At 38.5% G+C, this 27,800-nt stretch overlaps 1 protein-coding gene across 6 annotated transcripts; it reads left to right on the top strand.

The window, feature by feature from the left end:
* Nucleotides 1-277: 277 nt before the first annotated feature.
* Nucleotides 278-27,698, top strand: ZFYVE16 (zinc finger FYVE-type containing 16). Of its 6 annotated transcripts, none has more exons than XM_080362684.1 (19): nucleotides 299-372; nucleotides 3,855-4,006; nucleotides 4,376-4,484; nucleotides 4,669-6,800; nucleotides 10,403-10,499; nucleotides 11,382-11,558; nucleotides 12,387-12,538; nucleotides 14,576-14,948; nucleotides 15,503-15,625; nucleotides 15,719-15,874; nucleotides 16,487-16,711; nucleotides 18,485-18,567; nucleotides 20,393-20,497; nucleotides 21,458-21,515; nucleotides 22,704-22,784; nucleotides 23,336-23,498; nucleotides 24,312-24,417; nucleotides 24,820-24,984; nucleotides 25,876-27,698. In XM_080362684.1, exons 3-19 carry the CDS (start codon nucleotides 4,415-4,417, stop codon nucleotides 26,035-26,037), a joined length of 4,428 nt encoding a protein of 1,475 aa, XP_080218810.1. In that variant the 5' UTR covers nucleotides 299-372; nucleotides 3,855-4,006; nucleotides 4,376-4,414; the 3' UTR covers nucleotides 26,038-27,698. The 6 variants fall into 6 exon arrangements, with proteins under 6 accessions (XP_080218808.1, XP_080218810.1, XP_080218809.1 ...); XM_080362683.1 differs by having other exon boundaries at nucleotides 21,365-21,515; nucleotides 24,838-24,984; XM_080362680.1 differs by having other exon boundaries at nucleotides 21,365-21,515.
* The last annotated feature ends 102 nt before the right edge of the window (nucleotides 27,699-27,800 follow it).

The raw sequence follows: 27,800 nt of genomic DNA, 5'->3' as shown, positions 1-27,800 counted from the left end.
CACTTTTTCCCGCCCTCTCCCTGACTCCACATTGAGCTTGACGGAGGCAGGGTGACGTCACACCGGGGAGTGACGTCAGCAAGAAAAGGCGGGGGGGTGATGGCGCCCCCTGCCGGCGTGTGCGCGCGTGGAGGGGCCGCGTCAATCACGCGGCAGGCTCCGCCCCCCCGGCAGGGCGCTGCCTCAGCCCAGGCGCGGGAGGCTGGAGTGGGCGGGGCCGCGCAGGCGCCGAGCGGCGGCCGGGCGCACAAACAAGGCGCGGCCGCTGAGGGGAAGTGAAGCGCTGGCCGCTGAGGTGAAGCGCCGGCGGGGGCGCCGCTGCCCGCCCCGCAGCAGGAGCGCGGCCTTCTCCGGGTCCCGGCAGCCCCGCGGGTGAGGATGTGGGTACGGGGCTGGCGGGACGCGCGGCCCGGTGGCGGTGGCGGGTCTCCGCGCGGCGCTACTGTGTGCCGGCGCCTCCCGAGGCTCCCGGCTGGAGGGGCGGGAGCCGCTGTGGGCCAGGAGCACGAAACGGGTTTCCTCAGAGACGGCTGTCACCGGCCCCAGCGCCTCCTGCCCCCGCGGCGGGGTTGGTGCAAAACACCTTTGTCTTACCCGGTCCGGTGCAGATGAGTATCTGGTTGAGGAAAGTGTCCGAAGCGGGCATTGAGCACTGAAGTGTGTTCCAGGCCTGGGGAAGGGCTTGTGTACTTCAGAACCGATAAAGGCCGTTGTTAGTCAGAGAAACTTGGTGCTGTAAGGTTTTTACAGTTACAGTAGCATCAGATATTAGGAAAATTAGGATATTAGGAAAAAATTCGTCATAGTGAGGGTTGTCAGACGTTGGAACAGGCTGCGCAGGGCAATGCTGGAGTCGCCATCCCTGGAGGGGTTTAAAAGGTGTTTAGACGAGGCTGTTAGGGACATGGTTTAGTGCCGGAGTTGGGTTATGGTCGGACTCCATGGTCCTGAGGGTTTATTCCAACCCAAATGATTCTATCAGCAAATGTACTCTTTGGAATGGAAGCCAATAATGAAACAAAAACAAACCCTTGTGGTTTTTTAGCATACAGTTGCTGCTTGCACACTGTAGCAGCTGTGCATTTCTCTTACAGCGATTCATGCTGTCTACTGCTTATTAAGTTGCTTAGGTGGATTAATTGCCTCTGGAGGTTTAGAGGTATTAGTGGTGTTTTTGCTTACTTTTGTTCCATTTATTTTTATATAGGGTACACTGTATAATGGACATGTTTACACCATACAGGCATTAAATGTTTTAAAACGTGCTTCTGGACAAACTGGGAAACGTTCTTTGCATTTAAATACAAGCTATAATGGCACATGACTAGTTATTAGTACACTCTGCAGAAAGGCATAGAGCACAGAAAAGGATCCACTTGGCTACTGGTACTAGATGCTGTTGATGTCTAGTGCTACATTGCTGAGGTTGTTTGATATAAATGACTGGCTATTAGTAATGTAAATCAGAAGATTATAATATTGAGCGAACGCTGGTTTCCATTGAGGAGAGGTCTTTCAGACCTGATGTAATAATCATATTCTCATGACTCATTTTCAAATGCTGAGTAATAATTGCTGATACAACTAATGACGGTGGCACTGTGGGCAGTATGTGAGAGATGTGTTTGTTCAGTTGGGCAAGTGGATTCTTCAGCTGTGGTCCTGGCTGCTGATGGTACCACTGATGTGTTGGAGCACAGCTGAAAGTCAGTAATTGTTGACAGACAATTTTTTGTGTTGTGTGAATGATACCATTTTCTGTTAAAAAAAACTAACAACAAATTACTGTTTATGAACGAAAGAAAATATTCAGGAGCTGAGGATGATGTCGGGGTAGAGTTGTCCGATTCTTGTTAGTGGTAACATCATAATGATGTTGATAGTTTTATTCTTCTCAAGAAATTGTGGTGAACTAACAGAGTTTTGCTCTTTAAGCAAGACGGTTTAGTTTTTTTGCAGTATGCCATGTAGGCTTTTCCTTATGTGTCTGAAAACTTCTGTAACTTCTATCTTCAACCCCTGATTCAGCTAGTAAAATGTGCTGTGGCAGCAGCTGCTGCTGGTTTTGGGTTGGATAGTATGTTGTCTTGCTCAGCAAGAATCGGTTTAGTATTTGTTTTATGTCATTTAAGTTTTTAACAAAGCATTTGCTCAGTTGTAATGTACTTCCCTGTTAAGTTGATTGCTGATGAACTCTGTATGCAGTTGTATCCTTACATTTTTTTTGTCTGTAGGGAATCAAACCTATGGGTAGGTGTGTGGCATACAGATATTGGAGCGGGGCAAGAAGGAAAAGGCTGGTAGTTAAATACATAGGCTCTTAAGGTGGAAGAAGCAGCGTACTATGCTAAATGCAGCCCTTCATTTCTATGGGTCTGTGAAATTAGATCATTCTTAATGGTTGTGTTTCTATCAGAGGCTTTGTCCTAGTTATTGTAGTTGCTGGGTAGTAAGCTGGAAAAAATTACTTAAACCCTGTGGAGAATAAAGGCTTCAATATAGCTTTCTGTTCAGACTAAATATGATGATTAAACACAATGATGGAGTTGAAATAATGTAACTTTCCAGGGAGCAAAAAGACTTCTCTGGTAACCTAAAATCAAGATGGCTACTATGGTCAGCTTTCTGGAGTGAAGACCTGTGTGTGTGATTATCACTAAACCTGATCTTGCATTGTTCTAGATTGCTTCTTATAAAAGCAGGCCAGGATTCTGCAGTGGCAATTAGCTGTGATGAGCTGGAGATCTGGTAATGCCTGTCTATATTAACACTACAGAGAGTGTTTTTCAGGCATTCTCTCAAACATCAAAAGGCAGTTTGTCAGACATTAAGCTGATTAGCTGATAATAATTAACATATCCATTTTATTTTACAGGTTATCATAACAGAAAACTACTAACTACCAGCATTTGGAGAGACTGTATTTGAAAAAAAAAAAAAATAACAATCCATCCTGTTTCTTGACCATACACTATCCCAAAACACTTGTTTTAGCTTTGCCTTTAAATAAGAGTGTGCTGAGAAGTCACTAGTTGAATGTTGGTTTTGAACTCTGGAATGTGTGCCTATTGTATTAGAAGCAATTTATAAAGGGTATGAAAGAAGTGGCCCATTAAGTGTTTTTTAAATTCACCAACACACTTGCAGTCGTTGCAGTTATCCAGATCAGAGTATTTGCTTGCCCTAGGTGACAATTTATATAGTAAAATTGTTGCCTCTATTTCTTAAGATGCTATTTTTATGCAATTCCAAGTGCAATACTATGAGTTGGCCAGAGATCAAGCCTTGTCTAACTGGGCAAATAACATAAGCAAACTTTCACTATTTTCTTTTGTTACATTTTAGCTTGCCTCTTGGAGGCCTTAGAAGGTCAAGAAGGTCATTTGACCAGGTGTCCCTGTGGCCTAAATATTAGCTGTTCAGAATCCTTACCAAGATTGCCATAGAATAGCTCACTTCAGTGCTGTTCATGCCAACTGTTGTAGGTTCTGGCTTTCTGGGTTCACCATGGTGACCACTGCCTGGGGTAGCAGTTGAGTGTTACTAGTTTTCCACTAAAAAACCTGAGTAAGGTAATAAAGAATGCTGGCCTTGAAATTAGGGCACAAGTAAAAGCTTTGAAAGACTTACGGTGAGCTTGTTTAGAAACATACTAAATGTTTACCTAGGAAAGTGGCAAGTACTGGTAGTGTGGGGTTTTTTTGTAATATACCAACAAAAAGTATTATTCTGTGTTGACGTTAAAAGAAAAATGACAAGTTGAAGAGTTGAATGTTAACTGGAAAAAAAAAAATGGATCTTTGCCAACCCATGTGCTTGAAAACCCTTGTGATCGGTGTGTTCTGTTCTTTCAGTGAGATTAGCTGCTGCTTAAGGAAGTGAGGGGTACATAAGGACTGATGGTGTCATGAGAATTGGTGACCTGTAACAGTGTAAAATGTTCAGAATTTGACCCATGTCTATCCAGTAATATGTCATCTTTGGTGTATTTCTGGCTGAAGAAGTGGTAAGTGAGCACCCTAGCATTTCTCTTGGAGTCAGACCTTGTAGTTTACTCATACAGCAGGCAGTCAAATGTCTTAAGGAAATAACAGCCCTAATTAGCTCTTACATTTATACAGTCCTAAAATTACATCTGGTAACCATGAGACTGATGTGGCCCCTGGTGAAAATGAATTTGACACCCCTGCTCTAGGCTGTATTCAGAGTACATAGAAGCTGACAGTCTGCAGCCCTGTTTGTAGTTATGTTTTGTTTACATGGAGAAAGAAGAAAATGCTTCATAGGAGTTGTCTTCTGATAATGAAAGTTCAGCTTTGTAAACAGCAAAATTCTGTGAATGAAATGCTGGGTTTTGGTTGTTTGTTTTTTTTAGGTTTAAAGAGGCTAAAGCTTCACTAGAACTGTAAGTAGAATGGACAGTTACTTCAAAGCTGCAGTCTGTGACTTGGACAAACTGCTTGATGAATTCGAACAGAATACAGGTTAGTTCCTGCATGCCTTCTTCTCCAGCATAATAATACTGGTCAAATGACACTGTGGAATCTGAAAATACTATATGCTAAATAAAAGCTTAAATTGATGAATTAATGTGATATAGAGGAAGTGCACTGTGGAAAGAGAGGAGTTTTGTAAACTTAGCTTTTGATCTCTTTTTGCTTAAAACAGATGAATACGAATGCTGTAGGACACCTCAAAATCCGTATGACTCAGAACACCATGCACTTTCTTCAGTTCTGGATTGCTTACAACATATATACCCAACAGCAAAACTGCAAGAGGATGCTGACAGTTATACTTCATCAGAAGAAATCTCTCTAGCTGGCCACACTGGAACAAGTGAAACACTTCTGAGTTTTTCACCACAAAATGAGAAGAGTATTTCTGGACCAGATCTTTTGTCCACTGTAGACAGCGGTTCCTTAAATGAAATTCAGGCTTTGAACCTGGGAAGGTGTAGTATACCTGTGTGTGATCTTGTTAATGACACAGGTAACTTAATCCATTCAGTGGCTACTCATGAAAACACTCAAAAGTTGCAGCCAGATGACTTCCAGATGTGTGTTTCATCAGCTGGTTGCAGTGGTGTTTCAAGTACTGAACAGAGTGATGGGGACTCAATGCTACAAGATGCAGTACCTCTTAAAACAGAGGAGCTTAGTAGTTTAGCTTTAAAATCAGACGGTTATGCTAGAGCAAAGATCTTGGATCCATGTGGTGATCAACACAGGACAGAATCTATAAAGTGCAGTGAAGAATTTGATCAGATTGAACAAACTGCTTGCCTTAATGCTCCATTTGTCCCTGTAACATTGCAGAATTCAAATGCATACAGTCCCAAAGATCAGAAAGCATATAATAAATTGCCTTGTGAAGCACAAGATGAAGGAGCAAGCTCTGCAGTAACTGAAGAGACATATGGAAAAAATATCATAGGAAGGGTAAACTCAGAAGATGAGAGTAACATTGAATCCATGCCTTCAGATCTGCCAAAGCAGTCTCAGTTGCACAAAAGTCATGCAACATTACCTGGAAATGGTGTTTTACCAGACTCTTCACGTCAAGCAGGAGCTGAAGTAGAGTTAGAAGAGAAAATTACTGAAGAGAAAGTAGACAGTGAAGAATTTAATAGCAATGAAATACTAGACAGTGTTTCGATTTCATGTATTTCAGCTGAGGATGTCCAGACCTCGCTGTCATGTCTTCCACTTCCTGCATCTATGTGTGGTTCATTAGTTGTAACAGAAGAAAATGTTAATCCTCTACCTCAAAATGAAATGGCGGAGGTTATTAGTGATATTTTGACTGTTCATGCTGAAAAGCCTAAAACTGATCTCTCTGATAGGGAATCCTGTGAAAGCACTGACTTGCATGAACAGGAAGGATATATAGAAATCAACAAAAATGTAGTGGAAAAAAGGACAGATGAAGAGAAATACGGTGCTGAGAATGTAATTGATGACAGTGATTCTCAGCAAATCCAGGCGTTTTCTTCTGCTTTTCTAGAATATGAAGCTGAGCCATATGGTGTTGGTCTAGACTCTCATTACGATGAAAGTATGAGCCCAGTTATGGCTGACTTTACTGTTGAGGACGATGTTATTAACAGTGATACTCTAATAAGTGATGCTGAGCTGGATGCTTTCTTATATGGACAAAGTCACCAGTCCAACGTGTTGAAGTCATCAGACAATGACAGTAACTTAATGGAAGCTCATGCAAATGAAGGGAATTTAACAAATGTGAACAACCTGGGTTCCACAGATGTCAGTGAAGAACACATGCGAGAAAAACTGGTGGAGATAACAAGCATTAATAGTAATATTAAAGTAACTCTTACTGCCAGTGAGTTGGAATCTACAACAAAAGAGAATGTATGTCGTATTCAGGACATGACTGAGAGCGGTAGTGAAACACTAGCTTCTAATGTTTGTACTGAAGGTGCAAGGCCAAAGCAGCTGCTTGGCCGTTCCCAAGGAGCTGTTGGTCAGAGACAACTGAATAAAACAGATGTACTTGAGAGAGAAAATGAGGAAGCCAGTTCTGCTACTCCTGAAGCTCCCATCTCAGGCACTAGCATAAATGTTGATAAAGATTCTGACCCTGCACACTCTGGGGATAGCAGCTCAGAAGCTGGAGGAAATCAAACATCTGAAAATTTGGAATCACTTAAAGTATCTGCAGCACTTTCACGGAAACAACCGTTGTGGGTTCCTGACTCAGAGGCACCCAACTGCATGAACTGCCAAGTCAAGTTCACGTTTACGAAAAGACGACACCACTGTCGTGCATGCGGAAAGGTAAGTTATTGGAGAAGGGTCCTGTGTTACTGAAAGCAAGTGAATTATAGTTTAGGGATAATCAAAATACAGAAGGGAAGGAATATTGACAGAATATTTCTAGGCTCTAAATATTTTATTTAAAAAGTAGTTGTATTTTTCCTTCATAGAAGCTTAAAGACTGTTGGAAAAGGCTGATTAATTAAGAAACATTATTTTTTTGGTGAAAATAATAAAAGGAAGTACAGAGAATGTTCTTATTTTGTCTTCCATTACCGGCTATACTAGTATGTTTTGCATGGAACAAAGATGATGAAACAGTGGACTACTTTGTAGTAGTCATAGTGAATCAGCTTTTTACTTGTTTTTTAAGTTAAGCTTAAGTATTTGAGCTTAACAAAAATGAGATGATGATCATTATTGGAATTCAGGTAAGTGATTATACTAGCTGTAAAACAGAGTCTGTGAACCTGAAAGGATTGAGTTCTTTCAGGAGCTGTAATAGCAGTAGCAATGCAAAGGATTGATGACCTAAATCTGTCCCTTGTGTGTTTAGATATATAATTTTCCAGGGGAGTCATCTCAGAGGAAAACTTTGCTGCTTTTGTGGGGTGAATGGCACTCACCAACTGAGCAAGTAGTCTGTAGAACTTTCTATAGCCCCATGGTTGTCTTCATTGTCAAAGCTTATTCTCAATCCAGCATTCCCTTGTGAGCTGCCATGGCTTACACTTGTACTGGTGCATGAATAGAAATAGTAACAGTACTTATGAACTTATTTTTCAGTGTTCCTCTGTAAGCTTTACGGATGAGATCTAACAAAGACTAATGCCAGTACTTAAGAACTTTTTGCATCCCCAGTGTTGAGAAACATCTGGAGAGTCTTTGTAACTTTTTTGCAGGATGCCTCTTCTAGCACTGTATGTTCAAAAAATAGTACCTGTTTACTTCAACTGTTCTAAGTGTGAACTAAAATGTAGGTCTAGTTGTGGGTGCCAAGAAAATTAAGAACTCATTATGACAATGTAGAAGTCATTGAACTTAATCACTTGTCAGAATATCCTTTTGGAAGTTTTGTAACAATTTACAACACAGTTCTTCAGAGTGGGTTTCGTTTTGTCATAAGACTGAGTTCAAGTTCCTGTTTACGCTCGCTGTGAAGTTTGTTGTGCCTTGTCTAGGGATGGGGATAGAAGCAGCCTTCACTACACAGGCCTGTTTACAACCATTGGCTGTTAGTGTTGCTGATCTTTTGTGTTAACAGAGGGGATTTGCCAGAAAAACAGAGTAATTAGAGGGAGCATCACAACTCATGTTCATTGGGAGGATGAGGGCAGTATAGATTATCTAAACTTTAGGTATACTGGAGCGCTGTGCAGTTATGACTGTCATAGCTTTTTTGATTGTGCAGCAGCTTAAGTTTCTGCCTTTAAGACTTTGTCTTTTTTTAGTAACTTTTTTTGTCTTTAAAAGAATAAGATCCATTCCTTGCAAACATGTTGTGGGTTGTGTTTTCAACCACTTAGACATAGGAGAAACTGGTAGGAATTCAGTTGTCCTCTGTGGAGTATTATGGAAGACAATTGCGTAGTTTTCAGCTTATTTTATCAATGAAAATGGCAGCATTTTTCAATTCTGGCTTCTGTGCTGGAGGAAAATGTGAAGTTAGTGGTCCCTGCTCTCGTTCCTGTCTGCAGCATTTGTGATGTCAAGCAACTTTGCAGTTTCTTTGTTTAGATGTTTGTCTGATGCGGTACCCTTCCTCTTCCCAGCTCAACCATAACCAATTTCTTTGATCAGCAGCCTTGTCTTCATCTCCTTTCGCCTGTTACATTACTTGTCCCTCTAGTTTGTATTCACCTCTTGTCTGCTGCGCGTTAGGATGAAGCTCCCTCCTCTGTTGTGGGTCCCAGTTGCACCAAGCGTGAGAGGAGAATACCAGTTGCAAAGGATTGTACTGCTCAGCATTCAAAGCCCTAAGGTGGATTAGCAATTAATCTTCACCAGTCACATTCTTCAGATCTTTACTGAGCATGTGCATTTTCAGGTGAGGTGAATTGCATGTGACACTAATGCAGGAGCACTTGGAATGGTTTCTTTTCTGAGCTCATATTGCACCGCTCAGGTATTACTGGTTTTACAGTGACTGTTTCTGCTTCAAGGAGGTCACTTGTAATAACTTTTTTTCCTCCGTCACTACTGTTTGTTTATTTTTTCCACTTAATCTACCTTGTTCTCTTGGAGATAATTAGGAATAGCAGAAGACTTTGGTGGGTCTTTTTCCACTTTTTTTTTCCACTTACTTAACTCCATTCAGTGGCAGTAAGCTTTTTCAGACCAAGGTTTCAAAAGATACCTTTTGTAAAGGCTAATACTGACTCTAGAGTTTGCATATAGCTGAAAAGGCTGTGACTCTGAAAGCCTGCAAATCATCCTTGAAATAACATAAGGTAAAAGTGAGAAAAGCAGCAGACATTTTTCAGAACTCTTGCAGAAAACAGCTTTACTAGAGATATAACTCTTGGACTGAGATTGTGCAGGTGTAGTCCAGGCTGAAGATATGCACTTTTTTTTTCCACATCCCTCCTTAAAAATATATCTATCCTGTTGGAGTAGAAAAGCATATTCTGTTCTTTCAAAGCAGTCTTCAGGCTTTTAAAATGCTTTGCTGAGAGAGCTAGTAACATGATGGCAACTATGCTTATTCTTTCTGATGGAGTTGGGGAGCCTGCTAAGCCAACATAGTTTCTGAAGCCACATTAGTAAATAGCTTGGGAAGCAGTGAGCTCTTGATTAAAAGACCTACAATTACCTGAATCCTAATGTGAGACTGCAGCAGTTATCTTCAGAGATAATACTAAACCAGTAGAGCGAGTCTGACCCAATTCTGGGGCTCAGTCCTTGTTTCTGTCGTTGTTTAGTATAGAACTGTTGTAGGAGTGAATTTGGGAGTAGGTGATGCAACCTGGAATTCTTTTCATCACTCTAGATAAAATTATTATTATGGTTTGTGGCCTCCTCATTGCTGCTCTTCTTTATTGTATAAATAATATGGGTTTGGTTTTGTTTGTGTTTTGTTTGTTTGTTGTCGTGAGGAATTAAAATACAGGCTAATCAAATGAGTGTATTTCTTGGAAAACTTTTCTAATTGCTATACGATTGTATACCAACTGCTTCTAGTTATAATGTTTTTAACAACAACAAAAAAATCCAGTTTTAGCCATTTTGTGAGCATCTGGCCTTATGTGATGAGATCCACTCACAGCAAGAAATTTTAGGTGCTGCTTGGTTTCATTGTAGTCTGAGAGAGTATTGGCAAGAGCCCTTCTCTGGGCCTGCTTTAACAGATCTGTGTCTTTGCTGGGGATCTCAGAGCTAGATGCAGTAAAAACCTTTTTAATAAAAACCTTTTTAGTCTAGTACTTTGCCTTCTCCCCAGACAGAAATGTACTGCAAGATACATATGCTGAAGGTCCTTTTCTCCTTCCCTGCTTCCAAAAATGTGTATGCATGCATTATATAATGCGATCTGGTTTAGTAAAATTAGTACATAATAACAGGACCTTAATTCAGGAAATACTGGGATTTTCTCTAATATTTAATTCAGTCTTCTTTTGGTTCAGGTTTTTTGTGGTGGCTGCTGCAAACGAAAGTGCAAACTACAGTACATGGAGAAGGAAGCAAGAGTCTGTACTGGCTGTTATGATGATATTAATAAAGGTAAAAATGTGTTTCTTGAGTAATTGTAGTAATCATTAAAGAATGATACAGCTAGTATCTCTCTAACCTTTTTGGTTTTGGGGAGCTTCACTACTTCAACTGGTGTATGTTTTCCTATTTATGCATGGAGGGAGGAAGAGAATAATTGTACCTCTTAGCTGGATTTCAGTTCTTATTTTAAACTTTGAGTAGCAAGCTGGTTATTTTTTATTTAAAAAAAAAAAAAAGTTTGTACTCCATAGGAGTAAACAAATATAAAGTTATGTTATCGGTTCATCTGTGGCAGGAGTCTAACAAAAGTGATCCTCCTTCCACAGTGGCCTTCTCTGTGTTTGAAGGCCATACCCCTGCTTACTCTCACATGTTATTTGCTCATGTTGTGTACCTTTCTGTTGTGATATTTTTACAAGTCACTTAACAGTGCTACAGTAGTTGAATCATAAGATGACCTTTTCTTAGCTGAAAAATAAGCATGGATGCTTACAGAAACATTGGGAGAAAAAGTTGAGGTCATGATTATTCATATTTAAGTAACAAGTTGAAAACATAACAGATTTTTAATAGGCCACCTGAATGGAATTCGACTGGATAAATGTGATACATGTATTTGCACAGGAATTGCGTGCTTCAATGTAGTCATTGCAACAGTAGCAAGATACAGGAGGAGGTCTCTTTCTCTGTTTGGTATGAATTAGACAAATGTACTGGTAGGAAGATCAAGAAATCTAAATCTAAATTTTCTTCTGTACAGTAACTTGATTGTTAATTTTTTATAAATAACAGTTGTGCCCTGATCTTGCAAAAAAACCCACCCATATTACTGTACTGCAAGTGAAATTGGATCAATTGTGAAATATTAAAAACTAACCATGTTTTTTTTAGCACAGGCATTTGAAAGAATGATGAGTCCAACTGGTCATGTCCCCAGTTCCAGTACCTCCTCTGAGCAGTCTTCTGCTGTTCCACCTTCGGAGGAAGCCCAGGTGTCTGGTAGTGCTAGCTCTCCTTCACCTTCTGCACTGTTACCTATCTCAGTACTTAAACAACCTGGTATTGAAGGTATGCTAAATGTAGTATAATTTATCTAACAATTTCATGATCTCTTTGGAAAGCGTTATTTATTGCATCATGGACACATACTTGGTATACTGATATTTTTGTGGGAAATTGAAACTCTGTAAACTGGGACTCTGGAAAGTTACTTTTAGCTCCCAGTTTTGATGCCATATATAAGCCTGACCAAGTCTGTTTTAAAGCTCCATTTATGAAATGTGGATGTTGTTTTTGTCACTATCCTTGCTGTTTATGTCATAGTCTTTTGTGCAGATATTACTTTCATCATTTTTATGTAGCTCAGGAGATCTCCGACTTGTGTTGCTGCTACCAGTATTACAATAAAAGCCAAAAGGGAAAAGTTTAGAGAAGAGTTGCTGGGAAGCATCAGGGGTTCATTCTCTGTGTAAATACTAATTATAAGTGGCGAAGCATTGTCCTTGTTCCACTTTTTTTAAACTTTTGACCTCCCTCAGTGAAAACGAACTTTTAAACAAAGTGATAAGCTAACATTCTTAGAGTGTATGTTATCTTTTAGTTGTGATACGTGCTTCATTTGACCTTAGTACAGAGGCATGATTGAGGAAGTCATCTTCCTTATATCAGTGTTGATAGGTTTAACTATAGCATGGCAGCTTCATCTGCAAGCATGAGATTTTTTTGCATATATTTGCCTGACTGCAGACTGGCTGATGTCAAACTGTCTGTCTGGGCTTGGTTCCAGTAAACAGATTCTCTACATATTTGGGGGGGAAAAAGGACTTAATTTTTATCCCTTTCAGGTATGAGAACAGTACAATAATATGAAGTCAGTGTTTTCTTAACCTATCCTAGGACTGTGCTCCAAAGAACAGAGGAGAGTTTGGTTTGCAGATGGTATTTTGCCAAATGGGGAAGTTGCCGATACAACAAAACTTTCTTCTGGAGCAAAGAGGTCGTCACAGGACTTAAGCCCAGTAAACCCTGACTTGCCAGAGATGCATATGGTATGAATTGAGAAGTGTGTGTAGGTGCATGAATTACCTCTTGAAATACTTTTGCTATTGGTGGGGCCCTTATATATAGTAATACAACTTTTGCTTCGCAGCCTTTGAAATCTGAGCCAATATTTTATTATCTTTTTGAGTGTGGCTGTGAAGTCCTTGGATTGAAGTATTCTGTAGACCATACTTGAAAGGAAACTGCATTTGTTTTGGGGTGTATGTGAACCTTAAAAATGGTATGGTGGAAAATTTTCCAGAATGAGGTTTTTTTTTCTACACAGCCTTTGATTAACTGCTTCTATGAAGGTAACCTCAGCCATAGTCATTAACAACATGCTTATAGCATAAGTTTGTGGATTTTTTTCTTGTTTTCAAGTGATTTGCTATCATTTCCTTGTTGGATTAGACTAAGCAGAAGTTGCTTAATGCCTTAGAGCAGGAATGTCCAACTCACTTTCACCGGAGGCCACATCAGCCTCATGGTTGCTCTTAAAGGGTCAAATGTAATACCTAAATGTAGGAGTAGTAACATGTATATGTTTACACAGTCCTAAAATTACATTTGGCGCTTTGAAGACAATCGTGAGGCTGATGTGGCCCCTGGTGAAAATTAGTTTGACACCCTTGCATTAGAATATTACATTATAGGGTGCAGAAAAATTTACATATTGCTTCTAATGTTGAACTGAGAGGGGGATTGGCTTTTTGTAATAGATCATGCTCATGGTGTTGAACTAGTTGCACATGACAAGAAAAGTCCAAAGACAGAGTAAGTTTGCTGTGAAAAGATTTGAAGAGATTCCTAAGCTGGAGCCTTTTTAAAATAAAACATAGTTCTGAAGCATTGTCTCAAGTGATAACATAACTTCTATGATTCTAACAGCATTTAAGAGTTCTTAAATTGGAAAAGCTAACAACCAGACCAGGTCATTTTATTAATATTTGTATACGGAGCCTTAATTCGGCAAGAATGGGTAACAGTAAATGTGACTTCATTTGAACTAGGAAAGACTCAAAAGGTACATGCAGTAATCAAAAGGCACAGCCCGTCTTCCATTTTGGGGAAAGACTAGGATATTTTCACTTGAAAAAGATGAGCAGCATCTAAAATGAAAAGCAGCATGGACAGGAGACAATTAGGTATGGTTCTTGTATGCAGCTTCAGAAGCTCAAACAAAACCATTGTACTGCATCTCTAAAGCAAAGGATGTACTTTGCCAGGTCACGCATAATCCTGACTGTGCTGCCATGGGATGCTATGAGGGTCAAAAGCATAAAGTGATACGAAACACCAGCAAGCAAATCTGTGAGGAGAAGGTCAATTAGAGGGCAATTTAGTCTTCTTTTTGTGTTTGTGGGATATTCCTTTTGGGGTTTTTGGTTTGGTTTGGGTTTTTTTTGACACATATACTCTATAAGCAGAGGATTTGCTGGAAGCTGATGGCATACCAGGAAAACTGTTACAGGGAAAACAGAGTTCTTAGTTGTTTTTTTTTCCCTTGTTTTAATCCAGAGTTGTCCCTATTGAGATAGGATGCAAATCTAACACTGAAAAAATGATAGTATGCCTCTTTTTTTTTCTCTAGTAACAGCTCACATCCTACTGTGTCTATGCTCATTGCTTGTCACATCTGTTTTGCTGGGGAGGCAGCATAGATGTGACTCCAAACTGAAATGAATCAGACTGTAAAACACTAGACTCAGCTATTAGTACTTAGGGTAGAAATACACTTGCAGTTTATTGTTAATTGTGTTAACATCTCACTGTTTTATGCTAAAACATCTGTAATGCTCTGATACAAATTTTGTGTTACCAAACAAATAAATAAATGATGCATCTTAGCCTAAAATAGGGACTAATGTAACTTCTAAAGATGGGGTTGGGGAGAAAAGGAAGATCCAGGAGAGATTTGTTGGCTTTCTTATCAGTATTTATGATAGATTTATTTCTTTCTTCTAGCTTCTAGAATGCTAACAATTTTTAGCTCATTGTGAGACAGAAGTGTAGTATTGTTAGTGTTTTTTTTTCCTTCTTCATAGACTGCAAACCCAGAGGAATATGACACATTAACTGATGTAAATTCAAAACCCAAAGAAGAAATTGATGTTGTTACAAGAAAGGAGGAATTATGTCCTGTTTCTTCAGATGATGCACAACAGGCCATTCCAGGCCCGAGTGAGGTGGTACATGGTTATAAACCTGTAACTCTAGAAACTGAAGGGTGTTCTACTGCAGAAGCTGAGAAGACTAGTTCCAGTTCAACTAATCTGACTACAAGTGATATGCCTGTTAGTCCTTCAAGTTACAGAGCACTATGTGGTGTTGAAAACTGTGTTCCTAAAGAGATCAGCCTTGTTCCTGATAGTGATAAACTGCCACCGCTTCTGCTTGCAGTGGGTGGAAAAGGAAAAGGTAAAACTTGAGAAATTTTGTAATACTGAATCACCTGATGCAAGATTTCTTAATATGAGCTTGTGTATATATATTTTGTCTTTCAATACAATTCTAGTCTCTCATTTTTTTGCTGCATGTTGGATTGTTGGAGAATTGAGCATACATTATTAACAAGATAATTGAACATGCATTATTAAAAATAGCAGTATGTTATGAAAAGAATACTTCACCACTTAAATGCATTATAGTAGTGACTGTGCTCACTGATGGTAACTAATGGTCCCAGTATGCAGATGAGGAGACAGCATACACAATTTGTCAGTAATAAGTAAATGAAAATGAATGGTAGCCTGTTTGCACCTTTATTACAAGGTAATGCTTTATTTTTTATATGTTCCTTGAATCTTAGAGTAAACTATTCATTGGTTGATCTGTAGCTATTATAAGTTTAAGAATAATTACTACCCTGTTATGACAGGAGGATGGGACAGTCTTTCCTGTGCTGTGATCTGTAAGTCTTTTTTAGGTAGTTGACTGACTTGTTGAACTAAATCAGATGTTAATTTTTTTAGATCCTGTAGTGGAAGAACATCCATCTTGCCAACAGGTCACCTTGCTTCTTGAGGAGGAAGGTCCTAATCCATTAACTTTTATCCTAAATGCAAACTTGCTTGTGAACGTCAAGCTAATAACTTGTAAGTGGTGCACATTTTATTTTTCCATTAAATCCAGCTTTCTGTTTCTGACTGTAAAACAATATTACTGTGGTATCTTTCTTTTAATTAAAGATTCTTCAGAAAAGTGCTGGTACTTCTCAACAAATGGACTACATGGACTGGGTCAGGAGGAAATTATCATTCTGTTGCAGTGTTTGCCAGATGAAGAGATTTTTCCTAGTGAAATATTCAAATTATTTATTGACATCTATAAGGATGCCATGAAAGGTATGTAATTTTATGTCTAGCTTTTTACTTTATAATACGTTCCTGCTGATCTTTAAAGCTGGAAGTTGATAGATATTTTTTGTAGGTATCTAATGATTCTGTTGAAAAAGCTTGCAGTGTTAGCCTTGGGTTCTAAATAAACAACAGGAAGGAAAGAATTTAGGTTTCTTTGTTTCATATACTTCTATAAACATTCTGTTTGCAGGGTTTTTTTGTTGTTCAGTCATATTGTGTTGGAGATTAAGGGTTTAAGCCCTTGAGTCCATGGGTTAGGACTCATCTGAAACTTGATTTGTAGAAGTATAATACTCCTTTGTATATAAATACTTGAGGTCTGGTTAAGTGAAGTTCATCAACTGGTGTGAGCCAGAACATTGTATACATTGGGGTTTTGCTATTTGTTTGGAAAAACCTAGTTTCATATTCAAGTTAATTTAGTTAATAAGTAGAGAGCACTTAGTCTGTGGGTTTAGCTGTCTGTCAGACTTTCAGGAAGATGCATATGCACCGTATGGTTTACGAGTCTGTAGGAGACCACTGGTCAGAGTAGTTGTCTTGACACTAATGTATTATTTCTCCAACTGTGCAAAGACTCTGTCACTCTTTCTACAGGAAGGTTAATAAAAAACATGGGAAACATTACTTTTACTGAAAACTTTCTTGGCAACGAAGAGCATGGAGGATTCCTGTTTGTTTCACCAACTTTTCAGAAATTTGATCATCAAACTCTACCAGATAAGCCTCTTCTTTGTGGCATTCTTATCCATAAGCTGGAAGTACCCTGGGCAAAAGTTTTTCCAATCCGTTTAATGTTGAGATTGGGAGCAGAATATGGGGGTAAGTTTTAATGCTTTAAATAGCTGTATAAATGTAAGATTCCCTTGGGAACATACAAGTTTTTTTAGACAAGCAAAATATTTAAAGTCATCTTTGCAGTATTTTATGTTATATTTGTGTAAGACTGTGGCTTCATAAATGGGAAGCCAACTGTGAGACACTTGGGAATTTACGTTGTACCACTACACTCTTTTGGGTTTTGGTTTTTTTTTTGGTTTGGTGTTTCATTTTGGGTTTTTTGTGTGGTGTTTTTTTTTACTTAGCTGGTGAGAAATCTAAGAAACCAAAACTGACAGAAATATCAAAGTATCTAACTCTTGTCATAAGAGAAGGATTGATGGGAAGTTCAAGCCATATTTACAACTCTTGGCAAATTGTTTTTTTAATTAAATAACAGTATATTGGCAAAATATTACTGCTTCCTGGATAAAAGGCATTCATTACTTACAAGGATAACTTACTAATATGTTAGAAATCTCTAGGCTTGTAAACATGCAGGAAGCATTCTTTCAAAGTGAGGTGGATGGAGAGCGTGCTCCACCAGAGCGTGGTGCAGTAACACAGCATCCATGTGGGAGCTTTCCACAGCCTGTTGCAGACTGATGTGAGCATCTTCTGCTCTCTCAATGAGATTTACATTCACTCTGCTCCAGGTTCACCAAAGGAGAGTGTTTACACAGGTTCCCATTGCCTTGAAGAACAGATAAAGCTTACTTGAGCAAAACCGAAAGTAGATACTGCCCTAAATGCCTTCTTGGGTTGCTTCTGTACTTCCTAGAATAACACAGGCATTTAATTTAGCAGTACAGGTGCTGGTTTGTTTCCTGTTGCACTGCTGCTTATGATTTAGAGAGCAGGAGTTTAGATCAGATGCAGCAGTTGCTGAAGTGGAATGAATCTCAAAAACGCATCATACAATTTTCCTGACCTGAATGCATTTTTTTATAAGCCCTACCATTCCAGAAGCTGCAGGTCCATAAATATGTATCACTGGCCTGTGTATGGATTTCTCGAGTCAGGGGCAGATTTCTACTGGCTGGGCTTCTGTGTTTGTGTGTTGACAAGGGTTGTAGCTTCTTTGTCATTCTTCTTTCTCTTACTGAACTACATTTTTTGTTTTTCCTTACCAATTTTCTGTCTTTCACCTCAGAATCCTGACTTTGCTATGCTACATGTTTTGCTTTCAAGCTGCTTTGCATTGTGGCCTCCTACATCTCATTACCTTCCCTAATTTCCATCTGTGTATGTTTCAAATTGCAGCCATGGGACTTTAAAGCATGTACAAACATCCTCATTTGCTCTCTTTTTACCAATAGTAAGTGGTACTCCACTTTGTATGACAGCATTAACATAGCAGCAGATGTAACCTGCATGGTATTCTTATTCAAGCAACTACTGAGCCTTGCAACCTCTCCCACTGCTGGTGACCCAGAGACTGAACCCAGGATGTTTCCATCCAGACCTACTGCACAAAACACAGCTGGCAAAGCACAGAAAGCAGCAGCAAGTCTCTGCCACAAAATTACTGCTACTAGGAGAGTGACTCCATGCAATGACATTGCAGTAGGATTTAACCAGGGGTGGGGAAACCACACAGTGGACTGAAGGACAGTCTGACAGAGAATCAGACAGGGTCTCTAGGTCCTTTGGCTGGTCAGATACTGAGATTAAGAAACCTAAGTTATAACTGACAATAAAAACAAATACTTGGGTTAGCAAGTCTAACAGTTGTCCACATGTAAATGTGACTCTTTTTTGCTTTCTCCACTCTAGTGTATCCAACTCCTGTTGTAAGTTTCAGGCACCGGAAGCCACTCTTTGGAGAGATAGGACACACAATTATGAATCTGCTTGTTGTGAGTAGATGTTTTATTCTCTTCCCTTTCTGTTGTACCTCAGATTATGTAAAAATATCCTCAAAGCCCTGATTCTTGAAAGCAGAGTTCTTTTAGGCAAAGGGCTAATGTTTTTGTTCTTTGTACTTGACTCAAAGCTTTCTTACCAAGGAATATTTGTGAGTTAGGAAAGCTGTCTTTCATGTTATATTATTATGCTTCAGTTCTGGTAGTAATAAATGGCTTTAAAAGAATGAGAAAAATGTTAAGTTACACTGAAACTGGTAGGAATCGTTCAGTTGCATTTTTGGCTTCCAAGCATTAGTGTGGTGCAGTTCTAGTCTTAAATTCAACATTTTTTCAATCTGAAGAGTTGATAGGCAGATGCTGTGGTCCAACTGTAACAGTAATTACTTTGTCACACAAACATAACCTTACCACAATTAACCAGTCTGACTGTTTATGTGAAGAATGTTAGGTTTGGCAAAGTCATCACAGTCAAGTCTGGAAGTCACGTCAGTTCCTCCCTGAGGGTTTTTTCTCCATTACTCAATTTTATTTAAACTTCAGAAAACCTCTATTCCTGACTAGTAACCTTCTTTTAATACTTAGACCATTTACTTAATGCTGTGATAAAAAGTACTGGTTGTGGAGATAATTGCACGTATTATTTAGGTGATCACTACATCTTGTCCTAAGGGTCTAGAGACTGTTACAGCTGAAATGAAACTGCAGTCTTTGGCTCCTCTTTCCTTTTTGCCACTGTTATGTGGCATGTCATTACATAAGGAATCAATCAGAGGAGCTGCACCATATGAAAAGTAGTGGGTTTTTTTTCCTGATGGAGGAATCTTGCATTTTAATTCCATGAGCCAGCTCACTACCTGACAAGTGAAGTGCCAATACCAATGTGGAATTGCATCTTAAGACTTGAAGGTATCTTAATGTTGTGCTGCTGATGAAGGGGGCTTCTGTGTAGTTTACTTTCAACTGGATTAGAGTTACTCTGATTCTCCATTGTAGCTGTGTTTGTAGCGGCAGTGGGAATGTGTGCTCCTTGGCAGGATTACCTCTCCTGGTGCAGCAGGAGTTTTAATCTAAACTTTAATGTAGAGACATGTAGATGTGGCTCTTAGGTACATGGTTTAATGGTGGACTTGGCAGTGCCAGGTTAATGATTGGTCTTGATCTTAAAGGTCTTTTCCCACTTAAATGATTCTGTGATTCTTGCTATAGAGTTGTGCTGATTGAGGAAGATACTGATTATGTGGCTCGGCTGGTGATAAAAGCCTTCTCTAACCTTTCTTCAACTGAATTAATAAAGGGGAATGAGAGCATTTTACACCTAATGTTGTTCTTCTGTAATAAAACAGAAAAGGAAAATTTTGCAGAAGTAGCTGAAATGGTGGATGGTAACTCCATCAGAGTTAGAGAAAGGTATAAGAAACGGCATTCAGTTTATAACTCAGGAAGTTAGAGCTGTAGGGGCCAGGGTGTGAGGCTGAAAACTAATGTAGATGGTAGCTTCTGTGGTTTGTGTTTCTACCGGAGAGAGAGGGCGTTGAAGTATTTTGTTGCCTAAAGCACTAAGATCTGCATGAAGTAGCCATAGCCTAAATAACCCACTGGTAAATAGAGGTACCTTGTCAGTGCTATAAATTTGTTTATATATTTGGTAAGGTACTGTTAACATACATCACAATAGGAAGAAAGTTATCACTAGGTCTTTAGCGTCCCTGTCTTTAGAAGTCTTAGAGATGTATGTAAAGTACTTTGTTTAGGTCGTATTTGTTATAAAAGGTAAGAAAACTATACTTGTCTGCTAACATAACTTTTTCTGTTACAGGACCTTAGAAATTACCAGTATACTTTGCCTACCATAGACAACCTATTTGTTCATGTGGAAATGGGTAGGAGCTGTATTAAAATACCCTTAAGGAAGTATAATGAGGTGAGTAAAACCATCTTGATTAGCTTCCTAATCCAAACTGCTTTAATCTTTATTTTTTGTGTAATACCAGTTACATCTTTAACATGAACTCTTCAAGAACCACCCTCTCCTCCCTTTGTTTTTGTGGTGGTGTTGTTTGAGTTGTTTGTTTTCCAGAGGCTGTAATGTTTTTATTCTGTAATCAGTTTCCAGGCAGTTCTGCAAGTGGATTTTCCACATGATAGCAACTCGATGGCAACTCAATAGCAACTTTGCTATTTGAAATTCAAACTGGCATAAGCATGTGATGGAGGGAGGGCATGAAATTCTCCAAACGTGCATTTCCTTCTTCTTAGATATGTTGGAAGGTGGACAATGATGAATGAAAACCGAGCTTCAGGAAAATTGCTAAATTCTGGAAAAAAAGCTGTTTCTTCGAAGTCTTTTAGCATGTATTGTCCAAGTTTATTTCTTATACAATTCCTATTAGTCGTGTTTTGCTTAAAACTTGAAAAAATCTTTCTTGCCAGTTTAGTTTTTACAGTTTATTTACTTAAGATTTAACAAAAAAAAAGTGATAGGGGACTTCATGAGGCTTAATGCATATTTTAGCCTTAAGACAAACAAAACCTCTATAACTCTGATATTTCGCGTTGTCCAGAGATACTCAGATTTATTAATCCCTCTCTACTGAAGCAGTATTTTTGATCATGCTTCATGTTCTTCCACCTAGTAGTGGTAAACAGTGTTGTTCAAACTCTTTGGTATAGACCAAATTAATAACTACTGGAATTTGGTTTGAGAGCTGGATTTTTCTAAGGTCTTGTATTTAAAATGAGTACTGCATAATGAGATTTGCCAGTTTAGTGACAAATTTTGCATTGACAGGTAATGAAGGTGATAAACTCTTCCAATGAGCACGTAATTAGTATTGGAGCAAGTTTTAATACTGAAGCAGATTCTCACTTTGTGTGTGTGCAGAATAAGCATGGTCTTTATGACACACAAGCAATCAGTGCTACTGGACACCCTAGGAAAGGTAAGCTGTCTAGTTTGGTTTTTGGAGAAAAATCACATTTCTAGAGCAGAAATGCAAGTTCACTTTTAGGCTGCAAGGAAAATGTCTCAACAGTTTTCTGGGAATACATAAAGTTGAGTGTTCAACCAGCAAGGTAATTTAAATGCAAAAAAAAATGTTGCAGGTTTGTATGATCACTTGGCTACCTTTTACAAAGCATTAAATAGAGATTAACACTTTTTTCCTCTTTGTTTCCGGATTTTTTTAATATAATCTGCGTTTTCAGATACAAGATACTTTACATATTTCAAAGTCTTAATTTAGTGTGAATTGGGCAAAATGTTTACATAGTACTCAAATAGTCTCAATAACTGTGTGTATGGAAACACAATAACAGTGAGTACCTCTTATACAACACCCAGCAAACTGCTACAACCACCTGTAGAGATAAGAGAGCAGAGGTACCTTTTGAGTTCTGAAAGTAATGCAGCTGTACTGCAGTATTGCATCTGTGTCTGGGCTATTGATGGGTCATGCTTTTCAACAGGCCCATAAGTTGGGGGGAGTTAGAGCTTGACAGGGCTGTATTCTTACCCTCTCCAGTGTCAACCTGAAATGTTGTTCTGTCCTTCATTGAGCATTGCTATTTAGTGTATTTCTGTCTGAAGCACTGTGTCTTAACAAACAAATGTATTCAAAGGTTTGTGGCATAGAAATTCACTTATATCATCATTTCTTTCTGTTGCTTTTAGTAACACTGAAAATGATCTAAACTTCAGAAATATCTTCTGTAAATAAGTTCCATTCAAAAGTTGAGTGGCATGTTGGTTTTAATTTTATTTTTTAACTCCCCTTTAAAAAAAACCACCACTACCACACCACTGTTTATTCATCTGTCTGTTCTTTGTGTGCAGAGCTCTGTCTTGCCTGTGTTAGCTTGCCAGCAGTATCTTAAAAGGATACTGTATGCACTCACCAAATAAGTTAACAAAGCTGGTCTTTTTTAACAAGGTCTGATTAGAAAAAGAGTCTTCTCTATTTAGAGAGCTGTTTCATATAATCATGTCAGTAAGGGATTTGTCTTAGCACTGTCAGTATCGTAGTACCTTTTTTTACCTGGCTTTATAAAAATGAATGCAAGTTAAATGCTAAAGTATTACAAATTTGGGTGATATAAAGTGGTCCTCACTTTGTCCCTACTTTTTCTAGTTACAGGTGCAAGTTTTGTGGTGTTTAATGGAGCCTTAAAAACATCTTCAGGATTTTTAGCTAAATCCAGTATAGTTGAAGGTAAGAGTTTTGTCCTATGTGATTTCTTATTAAGAGAACTTAAAAAAAAAAAAAAAAAAAAAAAAAAAAGCAGCAGTCTTGTGCGATATCTTTGTTCATCAGTAACCTAAACTTTGAGGGATTTTCAGCTCTAGAAAACCTACTGCAAACAAATGCTGTATTAAAAATAAATGCTAGTTCACCTACTTGTTTTAAAACCTACTAAGTTTTAATTCTTCTTGCATTAATGCAAGTCTTTCCTTTATGGCTGCCTATTTCTGGGACTATATTCATTGCTGCATTGACAAAATACGTAATTTGACACACACACATATGCAAAAAGCCTTCCAAGATTAGTCTAGAATTGATCTTTTCTTGTCAACAGAACTAAGACTTAAAGTTTTCATTACTTCCTCTTGCATATAACATTTAATGCTGTAGTTGGGGGACGGAGTCTATTTGACTAGCTGCAGGAGAGGATTGGTCCCACTAGGATTTAAGCCAAGATTCTACTAAAAAGCTGTGCTAATCTTTCTGTAGATAAGTTGGAATTTCAACTGGTTTTCTTCTAGATGGACTAATGGTACAAATAACGCAAGAAATGATGGAAAGCCTGTGTCAGGCATTAAGAGACAAGAAGGACTTCAAAATAACTTGTGGCAAAATGGATACACGAGACGTAAAAGAATATGTGGATATTTGCTGGGTAGAAGATGAAGAAAAAACTAACAAAGGGTAAATGCTTTACCAAAGAAAAACATCTCAGATAATTCTTGTTCCCAGTTTTCAAATATCCACCTTTGATTTCTTGAAATTAAACTGTGCTATTTTTATTGAAAGAAAATACTTGATACTGAAACCTGAAAGGGAGTAGAATGGTAACCTACCTGCAGTCCTCTAGATGTCACTAACAGAACGATTTTGCTCGTAGTTCACCAAAATTAGTACTGTTTTCTCTGTTCAGGAAGCTGACAGAGTGTATGTAAACCACCAGGTTTTCTTTCTAAATCCTCTATCAAATCATTAATCAGTTTGTGTAAGGATGCAGTTAATTCCTTTAAGCTTCCTTGTTGGGGGAGGTACTTGAAAATGCATGGAACTGCCCTTGGCTGCTTGCTGCATTCAACAAAGCAAAATGAGATGCAAGACATCTTTATTGGATGTGATTTGAATGCTTGTTCATGTAGCTTCAAATTTCTAATTGTACATAACTAACTCAAAACTTGTCTCATCTGAAGCTGTTTCTCAGTCCATGGCCTTGTCGTGGTCTGTGGCTCTGTGACCAGATAGAACAAATGTTGACTTTACCTTAGATGATTTCTTCAGCCTCTAAGGTTAGGTTTCTGTTGAGTAAGTGTTGCTTGTTCCCTGTTTAGGATATTTATTTTTGCATCATGAAAATACAGATGCTGTAAGTCCTGTATTACATCTTGTTGTAAAGCTGTTTAAATAGCCTTTAAGGATGGCTGAACATAATTTTTTACAAGTTATTCAATCTAAATCATAAAGTTTTGTTTTAATTATTAACCATGCTGTTACCTTCCATAGAATTTTAAGCCCAGTCGACGGAATATCGATGGAAGGAACTCTGGGTGAAAAGATACCACAAGGCAGAGACTTTGAAAGAGAAGGAAAAATATTGAAGTGTACCAAAGTTAGTAAATTACGTTGTTCTTGAGCCTTTTTGCTACTCTTTAGAATAGTTAAGTGGTAATGTGATTGTACTAAGTGATACTACTAAAGAAACTAACTTACTTGGTGTGTAGCCATGCTGATACCTAAAATGTTCTTCATAGCTCTTCTAAGTTTACATACTTTTTCATTTTTCTGCTCTGAAAAAGACAAAGTCTGTTAGCACTGATAACTCTATAAATGTATAATGTAGATGTTCACATGATCACTTAAGTATTTTGATTAAAGATACTAAATACTACTCTGCCAGTAAAAAAGCATTATAACTTACTCTCTTCTGCATTATGTGTATGCTGAATTACTCTTTTCTTTACTTTGTAATAAAACCATGCTGCTGAATGTCCTGAAATCTCTGTAATTTCAGGTATACTATTTCCTGAAGGACCATGAACTATCCCGTCCAGTTCCTCAACAGTTTGCTAAAGAGATTGCTATTGCCTGCAGTACTGCTCTTTGCCCGCACCTTAAAACCTTGAAAAATAATGGGATGAGTAAGATCGGCTTGAGGGTTTCTGTCGACTCAGATATGGTAATCTTTCAACTTCTATTGCAGACACTCCCATTTCAGCTAGAATCTCTTTCATGTAAAGACCTTAGATCTCTTTCTGAATATGTTTAGTTTTTTGACCTACTTGGATCCAGACTGAGAATGAAGTTTCATGAAGAAGCTGTCTTAATGACTAGTGTTTCTTAAAAGGAATAGTCCTCTTTCCTTATTCTGCCTAAATTCCCTAACAGTTGCTTGCTGTAAACTGTCAGTCCTTCCCTAGTTCTAACCCTCTCGGACACTCATCTGCCTCCGAGATGAGTCAGTTTAGAGAAAACAAAGAGCAAATTTTCCAGTGCTTTTCTCAAAGTGTGAGGTTTTCAGCTCGTTTTGCTCCCTCATGTAAAGGATATTTGCACCAAAATCTGTGCAGCAGGAAAGGACAGGTTTGCTCAGCTGAGGATGGATGAGAGGGAAGGCAAGGCTGTCCAGCATGGGGTGCCCCTTAAAAGACTACAAAACTGTCAGGCAGTTCAGTTCCTTGCCTCTGGAGGCGTTCTGTTACACCTCCTTACCTTTTTTGAGAGAAGCTGGAAACACAGTCCTGAAAAATCTAATTTTCAGTAGCATATTTTGTAATTAATCTAATAGTAATTGTGATACTAGGATATAATTAGGTCATCCTTGGACATCAGACTGGAGCAGCCTTGGACACAGAATCTGGGGCCCTGTAAATGCAGGAGTATGTACACTTCTCTATAGCAAGCCTAATCAGTCATGATTGACCGCAAAGTCCTTCCAGTTGTCCGTGTTTGAATGTTGTCACTTCATGCTAGCTGAAATTATTTTTTTTTTTACCAAGATACCACAATTTTGTGTTGTCTTGTTAATACAAGACGTTTTAATATCATCATGGATGTATTTTCCTTCTAGGTTGAGTACTTAGCTGGATCTGAAGGTCACCTTCTCCCGCAGAACTATCTGAATGAACTGGACAGTGCTCTGATTCCCGTGATTCATGGTGGAATGTCAGATCCTACCAGTCTACCACTGAAAATTGAATTAATATTTTTCATTATAGAACATCTGTTTTGATGATGCTGAATACAGGCAATATACTGATTTACTAGATCCGAACACCAAAGTTATAATTCTACAAACACTAAAAATGTTAAAGTTTATAAATCTGTTACGTTTAAATAGATTTTCAAACTGTTTCTTAAAACTGTCAAATCCTCTCCGGTTACTTCACCACAGAAGAATTGTAGTTTGTAATTTTTCCTAAAGTTCTGAAAGTTTACACTTAATACAGATGCAGAAGAGGGCGGGTTTTGTTGTTACCTCTTTACACAGTTGTAGCATTTACTATATGTAGTGTAACTTCAAGCCATACTGTCTTCCCTCTTAACCTCAAATAAGTGAGTTACTAGAATGGCTGTGGTTACCTCTGATCTCTGCAGCGTGTGCTTTCCATGTGCAAATGAGCTCAACGCTGAAGCAGAAGCCGGCACAAAGCTGTTTTCTTGCCATTTGAGATTCAAACAGGAGATCTTTTGTAGCTGACTGCAAATTTCATGTGTCAGTACGAAATGCGACTGCATGCCTTCTGACATGTGTTCATGGTCAGCATGAGGAAGAATTTTGTAGGTATGTTTATATGAAGACTTTGTAGTTGAAGCCTTTAATATTAGGATATTGTGCTGGTGCTTCAGGAACAACATATGCTCTAAATTATTTTTTTTACAGAATAACTCATTTCTTTCTTGTATTTATAAGAATTTATCTAACTTAAATTGATGCTATTTTTATAAATACTGGTATCTTTTCTTTACTTTGTGCTCAAAAGTCCTGATACAATTTGACCTTTGAAGGATCAATAATAAACCAGATTACTATTGATGTAATCTACATTTAGCAATAAATCAGACAAGAATTCTGCAATATCTTTTCTGTTCCTATCTACTGCTTTTGCCACCTCTGAGTAGCCACCTTTACTTTCAGGGAGAATTGATGTATTAAGTGTGAATTTTCATGAACAGGTTGATTTGTTTGTTTGTTTTTCTTTTTTAGTATACCTGAGGATCTTGTATATTATGTATTTTTGATATTGGGTCATTAAGATCTATTTATGTATTTGTGATGCATGTGATTTGTACGGAGGTTCGGCGAACCACAGTTAGGGTTTGGTAACTGTCACACAACTGTTGATCAAGAACAGAACCAAAACTAAATATTATATATATGCAAGATACATATTGTTTTCAGTAAAAATGCTGGTACAATTTTATAATGAGACTATTAAAAATGTTGATGCCTTCTTTATGCTAATAGGGGATACTTCATGTTTTTGTATCAAAAACAATTTGTAACTTAACCTCATCTGCTCTGTGGTTACCTGTGCTTCAAAGTACCAGCCCTGGAAGGGTTCAGGCTTCAGGATCCTTTCCTGGAGGAAACTGAGGCAGCACTTGAGCTGGTTAGTGTAACTTGAGACAAACTGCAGTGCTGGAGAAGCAGAAACAAAACGTGTCCTTGCTTAAAAAGAAGCACCAATGGGAGGCTGAACAGCCATTCCTGGCTGTTGTCCCAAGTGTCCTGTCCTGCATGGGGCAACCAGCAGCAGAGGTGACCAAGGGAACAGGTGATTTGCCACTCACCCGCTACTAATGTTAAGTCAAGATCAATAAAGTTAACTAAATATTTGATATCTGAGTTTGGTTATTTTTATTTTTTTTTTAAGAAAGATGACACTGTGGGGATGTGTGTGACCTCACAGCCCTTTGAGGATTTTCCTCATGGCACCTTTCCCACCGCAGCCCGAGGCGGGATTGGGGGGTAGGGGCAGATGCTGCCTGGGC

This window comes from Nesoenas mayeri, assembly GCF_963082525.1.
Source record: "Nesoenas mayeri genome assembly, chromosome: Z".
Classification (NCBI taxonomy): domain Eukaryota; kingdom Metazoa; phylum Chordata; class Aves; order Columbiformes; family Columbidae; genus Nesoenas; species Nesoenas mayeri.
This window is presented reverse-complemented; position numbering and strand designations above follow the sequence as displayed.

Coding starts and splice junctions, on each gene's coding strand:
- ZFYVE16 (XM_080362682.1), top strand. CDS start 4,415: ATGGACAGTTACTTCAAAGCTGCAGTCTGTGACTTGGACAAACTGCTT. Junction 15,626..15,718: donor GAACGTCAAGCTAATAACTT/GTAAGTGGTGCA, acceptor TTTTAATTAAAG/ATTCTTCAGAAAAGTGCTGG. Junction 22,785..23,335: donor TAAATCCAGTATAGTTGAAG/GTAAGAGTTTTG, acceptor GTTTTCTTCTAG/ATGGACTAATGGTACAAATA.